A 22,705-nucleotide genomic window follows, 5' to 3' on the forward strand; every position below is an offset into this window, starting at 1 on the left:
TACTATTTTCTGTGCACATACACAGAACCTTAGCATTGCAGATTTGGAAGGGACCCCAAGAGTCATCTAGGTCAACCCCCTCCAATGCAGGGGTAAATTATGAGTGATCCAATATCTTCTTCTGGAGAGACATCACCTTGCCAACAAAGGTCCGTATAGTTAAAGCTATGGTTTTCCCAGTAGTGATGTATGGAAGTGAGAGCTGGACCATAAAGAAGGCTGATCGCCGAAGAATTGATGCTTTGGAATTATGTTGCTGGAGGAGACTCTTGAGAGTCCCATGGACTGCAAGAAGATCAAACCTCTCCATTCTGAAGGAAATCAGCCCTGAGTGCTCACTGGAAGGACAGATCCTGAAGCTGAGGCTCCAATACTTTGGCCACCTCATGAGAAGAGAAGACTCCCTGGAAAAGACCCTGATGTTGGGAAAGATGGAGGGCACAAGGAGAAGGGGACGACAGAGGATGAGATGGTTGGACAGTGTTCTCGAAGCTACCAGCATGAGTCTGACCAAACTACGGGAGGCAGTGGAAGACAGGAGTGCCTGGCGTGCTCTGGTCCATGGAGAGACAAGAAGAGTCGGACACGACTAAACAACAACAAAAGTTGCTTTTTCTGCAAAGTTCCATTTGCAGAACTTGCACACTTTTCTCTTGAAACAGAAGCATACAGGACAGCTCCAACTCCTTGCTGCTCTTCTCCAGAGTGTCCCCAGGAGCTGATCCTCACTTCCTTCCTTTCCCTCTAGCTCCAATCAGCACCAAAGGGCGAGGAGATTCCTTCTCAGAGGCTAAAAAAGCTCCTCTTTCATGCTGATTCGGTGGCTCTAGGATGCGGAAGGCAAGTACCCTGCTGCAGAGATAACAACAGCAATTCGCACACCCACCCCAACCCTGCACCACAACGCTTCTGTTCTTGCCACACCAACCTGTTCCCGGATGTTGTGGCAGAAAGCCATGTCTGCATCTAGCTTGCCGCTGTGGAAAAAGTCGGTCTGAGCGAGCTGCGATCTCAGGATGCTACCTTTTATCAGGTAGACGCTAGAGATGTATGGGACGTTCCACAGGCCACTGAAAAAGGGGGGCGGGGAGAAAGAATTAGGCATGAAGGCACATTAACCACCCCCAAGGCCTTTTACCATATACAGTTATTAAGGCTGCCATTATTATTACTTTTAGTTTCATCAGCTACCGTATTTTTCCGTGTATAAGACGATGCTTTTTGCTTAAAAAAAAAAAAGAGGCAAAAATTGGGGGTTGCGGATAGTGAATGCAGAGGGGGGACGTGCGGTTAATGGCAGCAGCAAGCTGGAGATTGGCAGCGACAATTGGGCAGGCGATTGGCGGCTGTGGCGAGGCAGGCAGGTGATTGGTGGCTGCAGCAAGTGGGCGGGTGGGCTGGTGAGCAGGCAGACAATTGGCAGCTGCGGCAAGGTGTGCGATCGGCAGTGGCTGTGGCAAGCGATCAGTAGTGGCAGGCAGGCGGGTGAGCGATTGGCATAAGTGACCTCCCCCACCCGCCCCCCAAAAGCTAAACAACTTAATTTCTTAATTTGGGGTTTAAAAAAATAGGGGTCATCTTATACATGGGGGCGTCTTATACAAGGAAAAAATACGCTATATTCTGATTTTTAAAATTGTTCCATCAATTAAAAAACAGATTCAAAAATCAGCCAAAGAAGCAGCATTGCTGCTTTCTTTTTTCTTTCTTTTTTGCAAATTAATTTTTTATTGATTTTCAGTACACATACATACATTCATAAATTACACATATATAGGTTACATATTTAACTTAGGCTCTATCATGCCTCTGACTTCCCTCCATTTCTTTGGTAAGTATCAAATAAAGTTCTAATATCACGTACTCTATATATCTTATTATCAACTACACGCTGTAAGAGTTATTCCAACCCTACCAGTGTCTTCAAAGATTTACAATTGTTTCTTATATACATCAAATATTTACTCCAATTTTCTTGAAACTTCTGCTCGTCCTGATCTCTGAATTTTCCTGATAGTCTGGGCAGTTCTGCGTAGTCCATCATTTTAACCTGCCAGTCCATTATATGCGGTATTATGTCTGTTTTCCAATTCTGAGCTAACATATTTCTGGCTGCTGTCGTGGCATATAAAAAGAGGTTTTTTATCTTTTTTTTCAATTTCCTTTCCAATCAATCCCAGTAGAAACGCTTCAGGTCTTTTTGGGAAAGTATATTTAAAGATTTTTTTAAGTTCGTTAGCAGCATTGCTGCTTTCAACTGTGGAGGCAGAAAACAGCCATCCTGGTTGGTAGCCCTCAATAGTCCTCTTCTCCATGAATTTGTCTTCTTTTAAAGCTGGTGGTCATCATGTAAGCATGTCCCATAGTTTAATGATGTGCTGCATGAAGAAGCATTTTCTTTTATCCACCCTGTATCTTACAACATTCAGCTTCTTGGATGTCTGCAAGTTCTCATGTTCTGAGAGAGGGAGGAAAACTTTCCCCTATCCACTTACTCCGTGCTATGCAAAATTTTAAACCCCTTTGTCATGTCACCTCTCACTCGCCTTTTCTCTAAACTATAAAATCCAAAATGCTGCAATCTTTCTTCATAGGGAATCACTCAATCCATGATGTTGGCTTGTTTGAAACTAGTCATGGTTCAAGTTCATGCTAACCATGGTTTGCTTGGTCCAGATGACACAACAAACTGTGATTAAGCAAAACCAGAGGCAGAAGCTCCGGAGAGAAAAGGTTGTGAGCCTGCAGCTCGTTCCTACTCATGGAATGTTGTTATAAGAATTCTGAGGTCTCAAATATAGAATACCATATTTTTCGCTCTATAACACGCACCTGACCATAACACACACGTAGTTTTTAGAGGAGGAAAACAAGGGGGGGGGGATTCTGAATGAAACAGTGGATGTATCATTTTTGTGCTTCATGCTGTGGCCACAGACATGTGATCTGGTGGTGAATTTGGGGTGACCCAATGCAAAGATCCTGAGAATCCATGTGGATCCATGCTTTGTAACCACGTTTTTGCACCATTGCAGCCCCAAGCAACACTGGGTGCGTGATTTTGGGGGGGGCAGGCTGTACCCATGGACATGCTATGTGATCTGATGGTGAATTTGTGGTGACCCAATGCAAAGATCCTGAGGATCCATGTGGATCCATGCTTTGTAACCATGTTTTTGCACCATTGCAGCCCCAAGCAACAGTGGGTGCGTGATTTTTGGGGGGCAGGCTATAGCCATGGACATCCTATGTGATCTGATGGTGAATTTGGGGTGACCCAATGCAGAGATCCTGAGGATCCATGTGGATCCATGCTTTGTAACTGCATTTTAAGTGGGGAGGGAAGAAAAACACAGAAGGGACAAGGAGCATAAGAATGCAGGAGAGGAATTTAACGGGAGGGAGGAAAGAAAGAAAGGCAAAAGTCCCCCCACCCCACCCAAGCCAGCCCTCTCTCTCTCCCTCTCTCCCACCTGCATGTTTTCTGGCTGCCTGCGAGGAGCAGGGAGAGGAATTAGAAGGAAGGACGCTCTGCTTTCCCCTCTGCTTGCCTGGAGGGGAGGGGATTTGCCTGCTCTTTGTTCTGTTTCAGCAAACACAGCAACGAAACAGAGGAGGGTGGGCAGTAAGACCCTGAGGCAGAATGCAGGAAAGCAGCAACTTCCTCTTTTCAGGTTTCCCTTCTCCTACACGCGATTTGATTTTTGACTGATTTTTGTTCCTGCGCTTGCCCTAGTCGGCTCCAGGGACCACACATTCGCTCAATAACACGCACAGACATTCCCCCTTCCTTTTTAGGAGAAAAAATCTGCGTGTTATAGAGAGAAAAATACGGTAAATGTTCATAACTGTACAAGGAAAACACATACATAAGTATATAAACCATGTGTCTGAAATAGAACAGGAGAGCAATCCTGAAGCCATTTTGACTCTCCAATTTGAGAAATATTTCTCTGCAAGGAAGAGGGAAATGGGAAAAAATTTCCTATTGGCTTTGGACTGTAGGAGCTTACACCTCCCTGCAAATAGTCTGGCAAGTATCTGTTAAGCTCAGCAAACTCAATATGCGTAAGAAATTCAGGAACTACCTTTTTATTTTATTTTTATTTGAGATTTACCATCTCAAAGGAATGGCCAGGCTACCCTGAAAATGCAATCAAGTAAGGCTTTCTCACGTATCCTGGCAGACAGGAGAGAAGCAACACTCTGAAATTTCTGCTGGAGACCACCTCCTACTGTGATGTATGTACAGGGATGCGGACTTATAAAAAATATTGGGGGGGCCCGGGAAAGCTCATGAATAATAAATAAGCTCATGAATATGCAAATAAAGTGGCGCCGCCTCCTCGTGAGCGAATAGGGGAGAACGTGCTGCGACTATTAATCAGCTCCAAAGGAAATTGGGTGGAGCTTTTGCTCGGGAGGGAGGGCAGGAGGCATGCAGCCCGACCCCTCCCTGTGCATTTTGGGCTGGGGGAGGGGCGGCGATGGCGCTCTGCTGGAGGGGCGCCGGAGATTATTGGGGGGCGGAGCCCCCCCAAACGAATTTTTGAGGGGGCTCGGGCCCCCTCAAGCCCCATGGAGTCGGCGCCTATGTGTATGTATGATGTTTTGGGAGGTGGTCTTGGGCTACAGGGTGGGCAAAGTCTTTATAGGGGCTTGCACACCATTGCTCTGGGTCTCTCCTACCTCCTTGCAAGGGGGTGGGGACTCTGTTGCAACAGAAAAATAAAGATCTGTCTTGCTTTCTGTGGATCTTGCCTCCATCCATTCATCTCTGACCGATCATGGACTTAGGGGACTCAGTCCCTTGGGGAGTTGGGCAGCAAAAGCCAAACTCCCTGTTTTTTCTACAACACTTTGTGCTAAACTATGGTTTAGTGTGACATGGAGAAGCAGCCAAAGCTTTGTTGAAATCCTTCATGGTACTCACATCCGGCGTCCCTGGACGATATCCACATAGTCCTCTGAGCGGGCGTAGTAACCGTCGGCACTGAGGGCCCCCCAGAAATTTGACCACAGCTTCCCAAGACGACTCACAAGTGGGGCAATCACAAATCTGGGAGGTGGGGGTTAAGGAAGGCACAGAAAAGAATGGGATATTAGTGTGCATATGAACCCAAAACTTGGGGAGGTACTTTTGCTTGTATAGAGGTGGGAAACAGTGGGATGAAAGTGTTAAGGAAAAATCTAGGTGCAAGGCTGCTCAGTCACCCAGCTCGTCGGGCAGAGCCAGCAGGTCCCTGCGGAATAAAGGACAGAGTCCAGCCAAATAGCTGTAGACCAAATAGCTATAGACCAAATAGCTATAGACCAAATAGCTGTAGACCAAAGTTTATTGTGCAATAGGTTCAAAGAGCGAATTTTGAACCCAGAGGAAGGGGTGACAAAGACTTTTAAAACTTTCCCACCACATCCCAGAATACAGTTCGAAGGGGAGGGGTTAACCTTGGCAAACAGGTCCAGACAAGTCCTTGGTACAAGATTAGCATAAGCAGACATGGCGGGGCAAGACTCAGGTATAAGATTAGCATAGTCAAATATGTCTTAAGTACCCACCACCCAAAAGTACAATAGAAGTTCCTTTGCATGTCTGGAGCCTGAGGCGAGTCAGGTGATGAGATTTGGCTTCCTTTGGCTAACAATGAGCCCAACAATTGTCACCTCTGAGAACTTCCTGGAGTCCTTTTGCAAGGGGAAAATAGCTTTGGAATGGGGGGGAACTGGGAAAGGAGATGATTTTATATTATTTTTAAAGCTAGGTGACTTCCCTGAGCTGTCAAGTTGGAAGGATATATTCAGGCATAATATTTGTAATATTTAACTTTAAAGATGTGCCCCCCCTCTGTAATTTCCGTAACAAAAGGCAAGATATTCCCAGGTCTATTTGGCCCAAGATTAACTTCAGAACATGCATAAAATAAAGCCAAGTACATTTGCATAACTTCTCCAAGATTGTGGCATTTACTAAGCGAAAGGAACTATGCAGGACAATGAACTTCCAACTCTGGAAAACCTTACTCAGCAACTCCTCTGGGTTTTGATAGCCAGTCAAGCAGTTTCAAGCACATTTCCTCTTCCATAGGGGATAGAAACTTGCATCTTTTAAAGATTTGAAATACGAAAGCAGAGTCGCTCGGAAAACTGGAGTCCGTATCTCTTCCCCCCACCCCCAAACTCACACAAAATGGTGGAGTGGGGGGGGGCACCTTGAATAATAGAACTGTATAGTTGGGAACTCCTGCAATGCAGGAATCATGTCGAAAATTAACAATCCAATCCAAACGGAGACAGGTTCTGTTGCATCAAGAGAGGTTTGTTTCAATCTGGCAGCTGCATCCAGATGTGGAACGCGGAAGGACCACACCTTCTCCCTAAACTTGCCTAAGGCACCCACAGAACAGGAAGCTGAGATAAGCGACTCACTTGTTCTGTTCGATCAAGATCCGCAGTGCATCAGGGTTCTTCAGCACCACTTCGGCATCTACGCTGAAGTAATATTCACAGACTGGGTCTTGCCTGCACAGGTCCCTAAAGAGGCAGTAAGCAGGCAGATCAGTCAGTCAGTCAGTCCAAGGCTGGCTCAAGAGGTTTTAAAGGGCAGATACTATCAAGAGTCACTGCCTATACCTTGGCCATCTCTCACCAGCAAACAAAAGCCCAGAAGCGTTACAGCATCAGGAGAGATAAAAAGGTAAAGGGACCCCTGACCATTAGGTCCAGTCGTGGCCAACTCGGGGGTTGTGGCGCTCATCTCGCTTTATTGGCCGAGGGAGCCGGTGTACAGCTTCCGGGTCGTGGCCAGCATGACTAAGCCGCTTCTGGCAAAGCAGAGAAGCACAGAAACACCGTTTAGCTTCCCGCCGGAGCGGTACCTATTTATCTACTTGCACTTTGACGTGCTTTTGAACTGCCAGGTTGGCAGGAGCAGGGACCAAGCAACGGGAGCTCACCCCATCGGGGGGGATTCAAACCGCCGACCTTCTGATTGGCAAGTCCTAGGCTTTGTGGTTTAACCCACAGCACCACTTGCGTCCCTACCAGGAGAGATAGTATGGTATAATTATTAAGAGTACTGGGCTAGGACCTGGGAGGCCCGGGTTCAAATTGCCACTCGGACATGAAGCTTACTGGGTGACCACTCTCAGCCTCGCCTACCTCACAGAGTTGTTGTGGGGAGAGAACAAGGGGGCCAGGAGAACAATGTGTGCCACCTTGAGCTTAATAATAATAATAATTGGCTTACATGCCCATGTTCCGGCCATCAGCATTCTCCACATGGTCATCCGGCCCAACCACTTTGACAGAGCGGTATTCTTGCCCGTGTTCGTTCACAAACTCCTCTACCTGGTCGAGGTGATGCTCCTCCTGGACACAACAACACAAAGCAGAACGCCTTACACCAGAGCTATGGCTGGTCTGGTCAAAACAGCCACGCTCACCAGCTGAGAGCTTAAAGGAGCAAAGGCTTCTAGGAGGCGAACGGCCCTCCCTAAGGATGGGGCGAAGGCGCTCACCCGATTGTGGATGAAAAGCTGGATCCGTTTCTTGGGGTAGCGCAGCTTCCGCAGGCGCTGGAAGAACGGGGTGAGGAACGGGGTGGGCTGCTCGACAAAGATGCCAATCAGGACCACAGGCAGCACATCTTCCTGCGTTCAGGTACGAGGGGAGAAAAGACAAGACTACATAAATAAGACGAGACAGACCAAGACAGCCAGCCGTGATGAGCAACCTATGTTTTCAGATAGGAATGTCAACATCTGCTGGATCAGGTCGAAGGCTTGCTTCAGCAATAGAGAGCCCCTTTCAGCCTGAGGGCCACATTCTCTTCTGGGCAACATTCTGGGGGCCAGATACCAGTGGTGGGCAGGGCCAGAGGCAAAAGTGGGTGGAGCGACGAGTGTGAATTTTACTTTTCTACAGTGGGTTAGTTTCTACACACAAACCGCTCTGTCCTCCGTCCAGACAAGCAAGACCAGGGTTCGAGGATGCATGTTCTCTGCTCTGGGCCATTACTGGGGTCCAAAGATTACACACATGAAGGTGATGGATGGCTTGTGAAGGACCCTAAGTAAGAGGCAGGCAGGGAAGGGAAGATCTCCCAGGGTGGGGGGGGGAGAAAGCAAAGCTCCCAGGTGAGAGCTGGGAGCGTCCACCTCTTTCTGTGTGAGAACTCCCTTTGAGAGCGGACCCTGCATTTTCTTTTCTCTTTTTGTTTTTATTTAGAATCATGGAGTCACAGAACTGTAGATTTGGAAGGGACCACGAGGGCCATCTACTCCAATCACCCACAATGCACGATTTTTTTTAACCCAATGTGGGGCTCGAACCCACAGCCCTGCGATGAAGAGCCTCATGCTCTACCAACTGAGCCATCCACTTTGATCCAAATAGCAGCTGGACAGCAAAGCTAATTTCCTTTCTCTTCTTGTATTATGAAAGAGCTTCAATAAAATCTCTCTTTCAAATCAGAACCAGTGAAGGTCCTGTGTGAGTGCCTGGAGGCGGTTGGAGGATGGATGGCAGCTAACAGATTGAGGTTGAATCCTGACAAGAAAGAAATACTGTTTTGGGGGGACAGGAGGCAGGCAGGTGTGGGGGATTCGTGGGCCTGAATGGGGTAACTGTGCCCCTGAAGGACCAGGTGCGCAGCCTGGGAGTCATTTTGGACTCACAGCTGTCCATGGAGGCGCAGGTCAAATCTGTGTCCAGGGCAGCTGTTTATCAGCTCCATCTGGTATGCAGGATGAGACCCTATCTGCCCGCAGACTGTCTCGCCAGAGTGGTGCATGCTCTAGTTATCTCCCGCTTGGATTACTGCAATGCACTCTAGGTGGGGCTACCTTTGAAGGTGGCCTGGAAACTACAACTAATCCAGAACACGGCAGCTAGACTGGTGATTGGGAGTGGCTGCAGAGACCACTTGAATGATCTACATTGGCTCCCAGTATGTTTCCGAGTACAATTCAAAATGTTGGTGCTGACCTTTAAAGCCCTAAATGGCCTTGCTCCAGTATATCTGAAGGAGCGTCTCCACCCCCATTGTTCTGCCCGGACGCTGAGGTCCAGCGCAGAGGGCCTTCTGGTGGTTCCCTCATTGCGAGAAGCAAAGCTACAGGAAACCAGGCAGAGGGCCTTCTCGGTAGTGGCGCCCGCCCTGTGGAACGCCCTCCCACCAGATGTCAAAGCGATAAACAACTACCTGACATTCAGAAGACATCTTAAGGCAGCCCTGTTCAGGGAAGTTTTTAATGTGTGATATTTTAGTGTATTTTTGGTTTCTGTGGAAGCCGCCCAGAGTAGCTGGGGAAACGCAGCCAGATGGGCAGGGTACAAATAATAAATTATTATTATTATTATCATTGGGGGGAAAGGAAGAAATGCACTGGGGTAAAGCAACCTCGCTACATTTTAAGCCACTTAAAGTAGGAAATGGGACGCGGGTGGCGCTGTGGGTTAAACCAGCACGGCTGATGAACAAGGCATGATGGGAGTTGGAGTCCGAAAGAGGGCCACAGGTATCCCAGCCTCCCCAGCAAGCCAGCTGGTCCTTACTTTCAGGTCTGCGAGGCTCTTCAAGCTTTCGTTGCAAACCGTGCAGCCCGTCTCAAAGGTCCATGTCCGAGGGATGTAGTTCCCCAGGTAGTTCAGCTGCAGCTTTTGAGGAGAGAGAAAGATTCCCAGATCTTTAGTCGCAAAGCTGGGACGGAAACACTCGCTTTGCTCTGTTAAGTCTGCAAGCGAGGACATCTTTCCTTCTAGTCTCAGAACACGAAACTGGATCGTTCCAAAGGCCCATCTTGTTCTCAAAGTGGCTGCCCAGGTGCTCCAAAAATAGAAGTCTGCAAGCGGGGCCCGAGTTCAAGAAGCGCTCTCCCCTCCTTGGGACACTTTGGAGAAAAGGCGAGCGAGAGGCGAGATGGGAGAAGTTTACAGAATTATGCATGGCATGGGGAGAAAATGTTTTTTCTCCATCTCTTGTGACACTAGAAATCACAGCCGAAGGTTCAGGACAGATGAAGTCCTTCTCCCCGCAGTTCAGGGTTAAACTGTGGAACTCACTGCCACAGGAGGCAGTGGTGGCCACGCACCTGGATGGCTTTAAAAGAGGATCGGGCAAATTCATGGAGGAGGATAGGGCATTTGATGTCTCCGAGCCACGATGGCTCTGCTTCCACCGTCAGATGCTTCTGAATGCCAACTGATGGAAACCACAGGAGAGGAGAGAGCGCTTGTGGTCAGATCCTGCTTGAGGGTTTCCCACAGGTCAGCCACTGTGAGACTAGATGGACCACTGGCCTGATCCAGCAGCTAGGCTCTGTTTAGGTCCCTATGGTTCTGGAACACCCTGACTGGCCTTACCTTGGTGGGGCCGTTGCCATGAATGACAACCGCGAGGGTGTCAAATGCGAGGTTCCGTGCTCTCACGCGCCCGTTCTCAAACTTCAGGACCACCTCATCTTAAAAAAAAGAGGGAGAGAACAGAAGGGAACAATGAACTGCCATGCTTTTCCGTGTACAGTGATACCTCTGGTTACGTACTAAATTTGTTCCGGAGGTCCGTTCTTAACCTGAAACTGTGCTTAACCTGAAGCACCACTTTAGCTAATGGGGCCTCCTGCTGCCACTGCGCTGCCAGAGCACGATTTCTGTTCTCATCCTGAAGCAAAGTTCTTAACCTGAAGCACTATTTCTGGGTTAGTGGAGTCTGTAACCTGAAGCGTTTGTAACCTGAAGCGTGTGTAACCTGAGGTACCACTGTAGTTATTTCTGCACTTGCTGATTATGACAAAAACATCAAAACAATATGAAGAAATAAGTCATTAATTGCGTAGCGGTTGTTGACTTCTTTTAAAAAAAGAAACAAAATAAAACACAATGTTTTGAGAGAGTAACAATCACCTACACCCCCTACGATCTAGTTTTGGTTCCTGCCATAGCCTTAGGCAAAGTTTTTTGTAGCTACTTGCATCAAAAGCTCAGCCAAAACCTACTTTTGTTCAGGGCATGCAGAGATCAGAGCAGCCAGAAGGATATGGATTAAGAAACTTCCACAATGCCTGACTGCAACTTTGCAAGATGACTTAAGAGGTTGAAACCAACTACTTACAGCAGCTCCACTGAAAATAATGGAACTAAGTTAGTCGTGCCCACTCATTTCAGGGGGTCCATTCATTTATTACCATTTATATCCCGTCCTTCCTTCTGAAAGCGCCCGGGACAGGAAGCACTTTTTAAAATTATCAAATAAAATCATTTAACTCCCTGTCAACAGGCAGGGAGTTTCACTGTTAAAAACCTGACTCCTCACACACCCCAGAACTGAGGTTGCAGAAATGCAGGACACGTCTCCATCTCCTTTCCCAGATGCTCACCTAGGGCTCCATTCAGGTTTTGAAATATCCGACACCTGTGATCCAAAGTGATATTGATGCTTGTCTATGGGAGAGACAAAATAAAATAGAAATCACATTATCGTAAGAGCTGGAAAAGGGATTTTGAAATTCTGGCTCTTCTCTCTAAAGCAAAACGTCTGTTTACACCAGACAGGTACAAATCGTGGACCACCAAGTCATTTCAATACTGTCCGCTTGTGGGTGGTGGATTTTTAAATTTGGAAAGAGCTCCAGCAAAGGAACAACTTTCAGCTCCCTATTGTTCCTTAGAAGCCTTATCCACCCCACACCTGACATCCTTATGGGCCGAACGACGAGCATCCTGGTGGCCAAGTTTGGCTGACGGGCCACAGGTTCCCAAACAAGTAGCTTTATTTCAATACATATATGAGAGCCAGTGTGGTGTAGTGGTTAAGAGCGGTAGTCTCGTAATCTGGGGAACCGGGTTTGAGTCTCCGCTCCTCCACATGTAGCTGCTGGGTGACCTTGGGCCAGTCACACTTCTCTGAAGTCTCTCAGCCCCACTCACCTCACAGAGTGTTTGTTGTGGGGGAGGAAGGGAACGGAGAATGTTAGCCGCTTTGAGACTCCTTAAAGGGAGTGAAAGGCGGGATATCAAATCCAAACTCTTCTTCTTCTTCATATATATAATTTAGGGGTTGTTTGAGCACCCGATAGCTTGTTTTATGTTTTATGTGTATTATATTGATTGTAAATAAAATATTCATTTTTTATTAAAATGGGGAGAAAGTAACTACATTTTAAAAAGCTTGCCTGGCACACATGCACACAGCTTCTCTGCGCCCTGAATTTACCTGTTTTTGTGGATCCAAGAAGACTTTCGTATAAAACAGCTGGTCGCTATCACTGTCAAGACCCTCCCAATCTGCTACAAGCTTGTAGAGGTGTGAAGCGTAGCCTATGAACCCTGTCAGGAAGAGAGAGAGAGACGAAGAGAGAATTAACTTTCCCTTTTTTGCCTTCAAGGTCAAGAAACATTCCAGGCCACATTAAATACCTAAACGCAAGTGTCAACAACTCTGGTTTCTAAAGAATAAGAAATACCGTATTTTTCGCTCCATAAGATGCACCAGACCGTAAGGCACACCTAGTTTTCGGAGGAGGAAAACAAGAAAACAAATATTCTGAATCCCAGAAGCCAGAACAGCAAGAGGGATCTGGCTTCTGGGATAGCCTCTGGCTGTTCTGGCTTCTGGGATAGCCACACACAGCCTCTCCTGGGCAGCGGGCAGAAGCCAAGAGAGGCGCTTCGCTGAAGGGGCGCTGCGCAAAGAGCGAGAGCTGCGCAGCGCCCCTTCAGTCAAGCGGGAGGAGAAACAGAAGGAGCCCCTTCTGTTCCTCCTCCCGCTTGGCTGAAGGGGCGCTGCGTAGCTCTGCCTCTCTGCGCAGTGCCATTCGCTCCATAAGATGCACTAACATTTCCCCTTACTTTTTAGGAGGAAAAAAATGCGTCTTATGGAGCGAAAAATACGCTAAGTTCATGTTGCTCTGCAAGAGAAGTGTGCATAAGAACAGAAGAAGTGCCTTCAGCTGGATCAGGCCAATGGGCCATCTAGGCCAGCCTCTGGTTCTCACAGTGGCCAGCTAGATGCCTCTGGGAAGCCCTCGAGGAGGACCTGAGCACAAGAGCCCTCTCCCCTGTGATTTCTCACGGAAGCATTGCTGCTTCTGATTGTGCAGGCAGAGCATAGCCCTTGTGGTTAGTAGCCATCAATAGTTCTCTACTCATCCATGAATTTGTCCAATCCTCCTTTAAAGCCATCTAGGTTGCTAGACATTGGGACGCAGGTGGCGCTGTGGGTTAAACCACAGAGCCTAGGACTTGCCGATCAGAAGGTTGGCGGTTCGAATCCCCATGACGGGGTGAGCTCCCGTTGCTCGGTCCCTGCTCCTGCCCACCTAGCAGTTCAAAAGCACGTCAAAGTGCAAGTAGATAAATAGGTACCGCTCTGGCGGGAAGGTAAACGGCGTTCCCGTGCGCTGCTCTGGTTCGCCAGAAGCAGCTTAGTCATGCTGGCCACATGACCCGGAAGGAAGCTGTACGCCAGCTCCCTCGGCCAATAAAGTGAGATGGGCGCCGCAACCCCAGAGTCGGCCACGATTGGACCTAATGGTCAGGGGTCCCTTTACCTTTGCCTTTACCTTTACTAGGTTGCTAGACATCACTGCCTCCTGTGGAGCCAGTTCCATGCAGACCTCAGTGCTATGCAGAACTCTTCATCATTAAGCAGAAGTATGTGTTTTTTTAAGAAGTCTGAAAAGGGACTACTACCTAAAGTAATTAAGAATCATTGCTTTTTTTAAAAAAAAAGCCTACATCTTTCTCAGGGTAGAAGCACATCCCAGACTTACCTCGCGTTTGGTTCTGCTTAGACAAGGCGTTCTGTGTTAACTGGAAATGTTCTATTTCTGTATTAGTTGGCTGAAGGAAATGTATATCCCTTCAGCCATTTTGCAGTTGTAGCTGCACAACGAAGGATCAAGTAATGATTATTTAGTTCAGGGAGAAGACAGTATCCTTTGCAGACTTGCATTGTGCACCCAGAAAGGGGTAAGCTTTCAGATCTCATTATTATGAAGCACTAGAAAGAACGTTACTAAATTTTGGACATTGTAGATTTGTCCCGTTCTGGTGCTTGCAATGTCTTTTGTTCTGTAGCTGTGTGATATGTGCTTATGCTGTATTGTGATAGTCGTTGCCTATAAACAATAATATGTATTGAATGGAACTGAATTACCGTATTTTTCGCTCTATAGGATGTATCCGACCATAGGTCGCACCTTGTTTTAGAGGGGGAGAACAAGAAAAAAAATTCTCTCCCTCTCTGCGCAGTGCCCCTTCAGTGAAGCGGCAGAAAGGGAAAGCTGCGCAGCGCCTCTCCAGCGAAGCAAAGCCATGAGAGCAAGAGGGATCGGTGTGTACCGACCCCTCTCGCTCTCCTGGTTTCAGCAAAAGCAACCCATATTCGCTCCATAAGATGCACACACATTTTCCCTTAATTTTTGGAGGGGGGAAAGTGTGTCTTATAGAGCGAAAAATACAGTATTATGAAGCAAACTCTCAAAACCCATTGGCTCACATGGTGACTCACCAGTCCCCAAACTATGGAACTGACTCCCACAGGAGCCAATGAGGCCCACCAACTTGGATGGCTTGAAAAGAAGATTAGACAAATACAAAACGGTCACTGATGTCTACTAGCGGGTCCTCGCAGCGGAATCACATCCATCCAGTGCTTTACCAACTGCACTGGCTCCCGGTGGAGTACAGGATCGGGTTTAAGGTGCTGGTTTTGACCTTTAAAGCCCTATGCAGCCTAGGACCCTCGTACCTACGGGACCCACGTACTCTCCTGGTATGCCCCGCAGAGGACCTTAAGGTCCAGAAATAACAACATTTTGGAGGTCCCAGGTCACAAGGTGGTTAGATTGGTCTCAACTAGGGCCAGGGCCTTTTCAGTACTGGCTCCGACTTGGTGGAACACTCTGTCACAAGAGACTAGGGCCCTACGGGACTTGACATCTTTCTGCATGGCCTGCAAGACAGAGCTGTTCCGCCTGGCCTTTGGTTTGGACTCAGTCTGACCCTTATGTTGCCCTCCCCTTATGGTTTCAATCTATCAGCTACTTTTAAAATGAGGCTGAATTTTAAATTGCATTTTAACCTGTATTTTAAATTGACCCCCCCATTATGTTTTTACTGTGATTTTATTGGTGTTAGCTGCCCTGAGCCTGGCTCTGGTCAGGTATAAATACAATTTATTATTTATTATTATTATAGCTAGAATGGCTGTGCTCTGCCTACATGGCTGGAGACAGCAAAGCTTCTGGTTACCAGTTGCTGGAAAACACAGGAAGGGAGAAAGTGCTCTGGTGCTTGGGATTTTTTTCTTCTTGTGTTCTTGCGTTTTGAAACTTGAACCCAGTTCCTGCTCTCTCATTCCTTTTTCCCCCAATTTTTGTTATTGATTTTCCAAAATTTTTCAACAAACAAACGAACATAAATCTTAACTGTACTTAATCCAATCTTAGTAACATTGTTAAGTGACTTCCTCTAATTCCCCTGGCTGAATTTCAGTGTATATCATTGTAACAGTTTTCCAAAACCAATTTTCTCATAAAATTAACTTAATCACTTAACATCTTTCTTTCTTTTCATTTTAACTTTAAACATATTATTCTCTAACATCACATATTTAAATCCTAAGCCAATCTGGTGTTTGCAAGTTTTTCCCCAATTAAATTATCTTAACATATTTAACTAAATAGTCTTTAAATTTCAACCATTCCGCCTGCTCTCTCATTCCTGGTTACTCCTCCAATGCTCCATGCCACAGCTCCAGTCCCTCTTACCTCCAGATCCGAGGAATCGCTTCCCTTCCTGGACCTGGGGGTACTTTGCTTCCAGCCTTCGGTCGGGGTAGATTAGGGTCTCTGATGAGAAGACGACTTTGGCCTTAGCTTGCCTGAATTTCTTCAGGAGTTCTGCCGGGCCTGAAGCAAATATGACGTCATAGCTGCAGGGGAGGAAACAGGGAAGAAAGGATGGTACCGGAAAGAGCAGGAAGAAGAATTCAAGTAGGTGCTTCTGCTGGGAAAGGTAGAGAAGTTATTTTTCCTTACTGGTCCATGACAAGGGAGGCTTAGTTATGGGATGGGTCCCTCTGGATTTTGCTGAACTACAACTCCCACCAGCCTCTGCAAACACGGCCAGTGGCCAGGGATGATGGGAGTTGTAGCGTAGCAACATCTGGAGCATGAAGAAGAATAAATTATTATTATTATTATTATTTATTTATACCCCGCCCATCTGGCTGGGTTTCCCCAGCCACTCTGGGCGGCTTCCAACAAAACACTAAAATTCAATAACCTATTAAACAGTAAAAGCTTTCCTAAACATGGCTGCCTTCAGATGTCTTCTAAACGTTTGGTAGTTATTTTTCTCTTTGACATCTGGTGGGAGGGTGTTCCACAGGGCGGGTGCCACTACCGAGAAGGCCCTCTGCCTGGTTCCCTGTAACTTGGCGTCTCGCAGCGAGGGAGCCGCCAGAAGGCCCTCGGAGCTGCACCTCAGTGTCTGGGCAGAACGATGGAGGTGGAGACGCTCCTTCAGGTATACTGGTCCAAGGCCGTTTAGGGCTTTAAAGGTCAGCACCAGCACTTTGAATTGTGCTCGGAAACGTGAAAGGTTCTCCTACACCTGCGTTCGGGAGAATGGGATGCTGCTCCCACAAACCTGTCTGCCCCCAGCCAGCCTCCATCTGCCTGCCTTTCTTACCACCAATCTGCACATAACACACTGCTTATGGTCTCCTTACCTCTCTGTGAAGAGGATGACCAAATCCTCCTTCTCCGCATATTCTTCCAAAGCTGACTTTAAGAGACGGATCTTCTGACCACCTCCTGTCGTCCTTTTATTCTCTCCTCCGTGCCACTCCTCTCCTAATCCTAGGACCTAGAGGGTGAAAGCAGATTTGCAATGAAGCCTTTCTTTCCCCGAGTTCTCTGCTTCAACGGGTTAGCACCTGTGCATTTTTAATAATAATAATAATAATAATAATAATAATAATAATAATAATTTATTCTTTATACCCCGCCCATCTGGCTGAGTTTCCCCAGCTACTCTGGGCAGCTCCCAATCAAGTGTAAAAAACAGTACAGCGTTAAATATTAAAAACTTCCCTGAACAGGGCTGCCTTCAGATGTCTTTTAAAGATAGGATAGCTGCTTATTTCCTTCACATCTGAAGGGAGGGTGTTCCACAGGGTGGGTGCCACTACCGAGAAGGCCCTCTGTCTGATTCCCTGTAACCTCACTTCTCGCAATGAGGGAACCGCCAGAAGGCCCTCGGAGCTGGATCTCAGTGTCCAGGCTGAACGGTGGAGGTGGAGACGCTCCTTCAGGTATATAGGACCGAGGCCGTTTGGGCTTTAAAGGTCAGCACCAACACTTGGAATTGTGCTCGGAAACGTACTGGGAGTCCAAAGGTAGCAATTTCATTCCCTTACTGCTGGGCAAGAAGACAGCTGCCAAGTTTTCTATGGATCCTTAAACCAAAACATTTGGAACTGTGCCTTTAAATCACAGGTCATGTACGGAACATTAACACAGTATGTTGACAAGGCATATTGTGTAATGTGAAATGAGTTGGGCTTTGAATGTGAGATGAAAGCTGCATGGAGAAGGTCTTTCCTATGTCTTAAGGGAAATGTCAAAACCTAGTGGTAGAGCATCTGCTTTGCAAGCAGAAGATTCCAGGTTGAATCCACAGCATCTCTAGGTAGGGCTAGGAATAAGGTTACCAGATTTTATTCAATGAATCTGGGGAGACTTTTCAACTTTAATGGATTTTGTATGGGGACTGATTTGTAAATCTGGGGACTGTCTCTGGGAAACGGGAGCATCTGGTAACCTTAGCTAGGAATGCCCCCTGCCTGAAACCCCAGAGAGCTGCTGCCAGTCCGTGTAGACAACATGAAGCTAGATGACTAAGGTAAATTGATTGGAAATTAGTATTGGAAAACTGCTACAATGAGATATATGGAAATACAGCTAGAGGGATTCGAGGAAGTCATCTAACAATGGTAACAAAAATATGATTATAACAGGTAGGATAAATGTTTGTATGTATTTTTTTAATAGTAATGTTTTTTTCTTTTTTGTTGTTTATGTTTGTAAGAAATTTGGAAAACCAATATTATTATTTTTTTGGGGAAAAAAACGCAAAAACATGAAGCTAGATGGACCAACGGGTCTGACTTCTGGTCCCGCTTCTTGAGTCCTTATTTCCACGTAACTCAGAATCTCCTGGCATCACCTTGACATTGTAGTTGAAGAACTGGGCTGATCTTCTGAACCGTTTGAATCCTTCCGTCTCCTTGGTGGCCACAGTAAGAACCAATAAATTATCTGGATGGAGGAGGAAGAAGGAAAATTTAGGTAGTCGTCTCCCAATCAAGAAGGTCCTACTTTTACTCAATCAAAGGTAAGAATATTAAGAAGAGCCCTAAGCCACAGAGCCTAGGACTTGCCAATCAGAAGGTCGTGGTTCGAATCCCTGCAACTGGGTGAGCTCCCGTTGCTCGGTCCCTGCTCCTGCCAACCTAGCAGTTCGAAAGCACATCAAAAGTGCAAGTAGATAAATAGGTACCACTCCGGCGGAAAGGTAAACGGCGTTTCCGTGTGCTGCTCTGGTTCACCAGAAGCGGCTTAGTCATGCTGGCCACATGACCCAGAAGCTGTACGCCAGCTCCCTCAGCCAATAAAGCGAGATGAGCGCCGCAACCTCAGAGTCTGCCACGACTGGACCTAATGGTCAGGGGTCCCTTGACCTTTTACCTTACCAGAAAAGTACAGAATTCAGTAGGCTATTAAGAGCTGAGACAGAATCTCTAGTGGCAGTCAATGACACTAAAGGCTTGGTTCCTTGTTGATTTCAAATGGACCCTCACCAAGTCAGGGAATGACCAGTGACGCTCCTTCAGATGATCTCAGTGATCATGCCAGGATATAAGGGTTCAGGTACCCCCTGAAACTGAGAGTCAGTGCAATTCTTGGCTCCCTTCCACTGAAAAGCTCCCCTACTACTGTTTGGGCAGTTGAACAGAAGAGTTGGTTGTGGATATTTTTTTCGGGTGGGGGGGGGACCTTTCAGAAACAAAGCCTGCTGTACCAAAGCCTTTCAAAGAAGGCTAGAGAAGAGGAACCAAACTAAACAGGAAGCGCTCAAAGCATCAAGGAGCGGAAAGCTTATCTGCACATCTGAGACGGCCTGCTTGTCAACTTGGATTAAAAGGGAGGGGAACGAAAGTTTACCTTTGATTTCACATGGGCAAATCTCCCGTTCAAGGGCTCCTTTTCTGACCATTATGCAAGCGTAACAGACCAGTGCCTTTGGCCCTGCATCTGAGCAGGCTACTGTTGTGTTTTGACTCCTGCGGCCTGCTCTTACAGCCCCTGGCAGTCACGTTCTGCCTTCCAGATGTCATCCAGACTAAATATAATGCAACTCTCCTCTCCCCATATCCCCTTACATGCCTACTTAGAAGGCAAGGGGGGAGGAGGGGAAAGTATCAAAAATTCTGCAATCTCCATTTGGTTCCATGGGTTATTAAGCAGAGAAGACAGCTATTGATGGAGAGGACTATCAGTGGCTGCTGACCAAGATGCCTATAGCTCTGCCTCCACAGTTGCTGGAAACTTCAGGAGGGCAGAATGCTCTTGTGGTCAAATTCTGCTTGGGGGTTTCCAACAGGCACCTGGCTGGCCACTGTGAGAACAGCATGCTGGACTAGATGGGCCACTGCAGCTCTTCTTATGTTCTTACAGAAGCAAATATTTGCGGGTGGCGGATGGACACTGGAGGGCATTTGCCCATGAGGGCAAATGGGGCACTGCCACACCACCCTCAATCTTACTCCACCCACCTGCCAGCCCAGGAGGTGGCCCTGCCTGCCAGCGTCTTTCTCCTTTGTCTCAGTGTTGCTCTGGTGCCCCCTACTGTTGGGCTCCCCACCTCCTGCCCCATCAGTTTCAATGGGCGCCAACCACCAGTGTGGGTGGGTACAAAAAGAGACCCTCTGAAATGAGAGTCTTGCACAAAATCACTTTCCCAACAGAACGCTGCAAAGCTGTGGGGAAAGGATCCAGGAAACTCTGCAAAGCTGAGAGGCAGCTGTGGGGAAAGGATCCAGGAAACTCTACAGCTGTAAAGCCCTTGAAAGTTTTTTAAGCCCCGCTGTCGGATTTCTTCCACGTTCCCAAATGCCCTGATGATCCGGTTACTAGGCCTTTCCAGCATTCCATGCAGAAACATGCTCCAGTCAGGAACGCTATTGCTCCCAAGTGCCCAGTGAATGCTTCCTGCAGGTCCAGGAAATGCATCCAGATGTAGCAGCAAACAACATCTGGTGTGTCAATCAGGAGGATCAGTGACACCGGATATGCCAACCAGGAATGTAAGGAACAGGTTCCTGCATTGTGCTTTGGGAGATGCGCATGCATATCTAACATTCTAAATTCTGCTGACGTTGCCTGAATGCATTCTCCAACACACTGGCCATGCAGAATTTGATCTCCTGGGGAAGAGAGAGAAGGCAGTAACTATATTATGATTTTTTTTTTTATTGGAAAGGGCGGTAGCTCAGTGGCAGAGCACCTGTTTTGCATGCAGAAGGTCCTGGGTTCAATCCCCAGCATCTCCAGGCAGGGCTGAGAAGGACTCCTGTCTGCAACAACCCTAATAACAGCCTGCTGGATCAGGCCAATTGCCCATCTATTCCTGGTATGTCCCACGGAGGACCTTGCGGTCTTCAAATAAAAACATCTTGGAGGTCCCGGGCCACAGGGAGGTTAGGCTGGCCTCAACCAGAGCCAGGACTTTTTTCAGCCGTGGCCCTGATCTGGTGGAACACTCTGTCACAAGAGACCAGGGCCCTGCGGGACCTGACATCTTTCCGCAGGGCCTGCAAGACAGAGCTGTTCTGCCAGGCCTTTGGCCAAGGCACAGCCTGACCCCCTCCCTTCGGTAATCCTCACAGAACCCTAGCCCAATGGTTGCCATCAATTTGATTCTGAATTGATTTTAGAATGAATTGATTTTAGAATGCGTTTCAATTACCGTATTTTTTGCTCTATAAGACTCTTTCCCCCTCCTAAAAAGTAAGGGGAAATGTGTGTGCGTCTTACAGAGCGAATGCAGGCTGCGCAGCTATCCCAGAAGCCAGAACAGCAAGAGGGATTGCTGCTTTCACTGCACAGCGATCCCTCTTGCTGTTCTGGCTTCTGAGATTCAGAATATTTTTTTTCTTGTTTTCCTCCTCCAAAAACTAGGTGCGTCTTGTGGTCTGGTGCGTCTTATAGAACGGAAAATATGGTAGTTGATTGAGATTTTATGTAAACTGTGTTACTTTTATTGTTGTTGGCTGCTCTGAGCCTGGCTTTGGCTGGGGAGGGCAGGAAATAAGTATTTATTTATTTATTTATTTATTATTATTATTATTATTATTATTATTATTATTCCAGCATCTTGTTATCACAGTGGCCGATCGGATGCCTGTTGGAAACCTGCAATCAGGATCTGAGCACAAAAGCACCCTCCCCACCTGCGGTTTCCAGCAACTGGTATTCAGAATCTCTTAAATAAAAACCCCCGGAAGGCTGCAACCAATCAGTGTAGAGTCAGCTTGGGTCAGGTGTTCTTGGACTACGTCTCTCCCATCATCCTTGACTACTGGTCCTGCTAGCCAGGTATATTGGGAGTTGTAGTCCAGCAACAGCTGGAGCTCCAGCTTTGAGAAATGCTTGTGTGGAGAATACTGAGCTAGACATACCAATAGCCTGACTCAATAAGAGAGAGCTTCCTATGCCTTAAAGAGAGCCCCTGCCTTGCCTGCAAAACGTCCTAGGTTCAGTCGTCAGCACCTCCAGGTGCAGATGAGAATATCCATTGCCTGAAACACTGGCAGTTAGTTCAGACCAGTGTTTCCTAAACTTGGGTCTCCAGCTGTTGTTGGACTACAACTCCCATCATCCCTAGCTAGCAGGACCAGTGGTCAGGGATGTTGGAAATTGTAGTCCAAAAACAGCTGGAGACCCAAATTTGGGAAACATACTGAGCTAGATGGGCCCCGCAGTCTGACTTGATATAAGGCAGTTTCCTGTGTTATAGCAACTTTACTTGAAAAAGTCGAGCCAAAATGCATTTTCAGGCCAATCCATTTTACTCTCCATTCAACACAACTCTGAGCCTCAAGGCAAAAGGCAGCCCGCAATAATCAGACAACCTCCCTGACAGACCGGACAGAAGCAGCTATCATATTTCGGAGAAAAAAGGTCTCACTGTGCAGACTGCCATGGAATTAGGAAAAGCACATTCCTGAATTCCTCTTTCTTCTGCACTGTAGGAGACTGACACCTGATGCCTCCCTGGCATCTGCACTCTCTGGAGGGAGGTCATTTTGAAAGAAAAGGGGGAAAAAGCCCTACCATTTGCCAAAGTTGGGCTTTGCCACGCTGCTCTCCCCCAACTGTCCCTCCCACGAAACCTTTCCAAGGCATACGTGCGGAGCGTGATTTCAGATGGGGCAGGGATGAGTGTCCCAGCCTTACCGTTAGGCGGAAAATTTTGTCCAGTTATTCACCATTATCTAACTCTCAGCCTTAGGTGTCAAAATAATTTGGCTTTGGGTACGATGCAACCCAACAGGGGGGCAGAGGCATTTCCTGGGCTTTGCCCTGCCCTCTGGCTGAGTGCTTCTCCTCTCCTGCCTCCCCGAATCAGACATGTA

General features: G+C 47.3%; 1 protein-coding gene and 2 long non-coding RNA genes across 3 annotated transcripts in view; 2 read left to right on the top strand and 1 right to left on the bottom strand.

Moving 5' to 3' along the window:
- The window catches only part of LOC309536536, a 34,407-nt gene extending 16,092 nt beyond the window's left edge, over positions 1-18,315 (top strand). The window contains exon 3 of the long non-coding RNA XR_014221590.1: positions 18,219-18,315. This is a non-coding gene — a long non-coding RNA (uncharacterized lncRNA). The remainder of the gene's footprint in view (positions 1-18,218) is intronic.
- Positions 1-22,705, top strand: part of LOC309536582 — a 221,452-nt gene that overhangs the window by 100,991 nt on the left and 97,756 nt on the right. The gene's annotated exons all lie outside the window — the stretch shown is intronic.
- Positions 1-22,705, bottom strand: part of PLOD1 (procollagen-lysine,2-oxoglutarate 5-dioxygenase 1) — a 35,588-nt gene that overhangs the window by 11,584 nt on the left and 1,299 nt on the right. Inside the window, exons 2-13 of the mRNA XM_082230023.1 lie at positions 18,235-18,326; positions 16,736-16,872; positions 15,771-15,934; positions 12,212-12,324; positions 11,376-11,439; positions 10,363-10,460; positions 9,556-9,657; positions 7,518-7,649; positions 7,247-7,368; positions 6,427-6,531; positions 4,934-5,059; positions 929-1,070 (exon numbers count right to left, since the gene is read on the bottom strand). Of these exons, the coding sequence (XP_082086149.1) occupies positions 929-1,070; positions 4,934-5,059; positions 6,427-6,531; positions 7,247-7,368; positions 7,518-7,649; positions 9,556-9,657; positions 10,363-10,460; positions 11,376-11,439; positions 12,212-12,324; positions 15,771-15,934; positions 16,736-16,872; positions 18,235-18,326 (1,397 nt within the window). The remainder of the gene's footprint in view (positions 1-928; positions 1,071-4,933; positions 5,060-6,426; positions 6,532-7,246; positions 7,369-7,517; positions 7,650-9,555; positions 9,658-10,362; positions 10,461-11,375; positions 11,440-12,211; positions 12,325-15,770; positions 15,935-16,735; positions 16,873-18,234; positions 18,327-22,705) is intronic.

Source organism: Podarcis vaucheri (assembly GCF_965113315.1).
Source record: "Podarcis vaucheri genome assembly, chromosome: 7".
Taxonomy (NCBI): Eukaryota; Metazoa; Chordata; class Lepidosauria; order Squamata; family Lacertidae; genus Podarcis; species Podarcis vaucheri.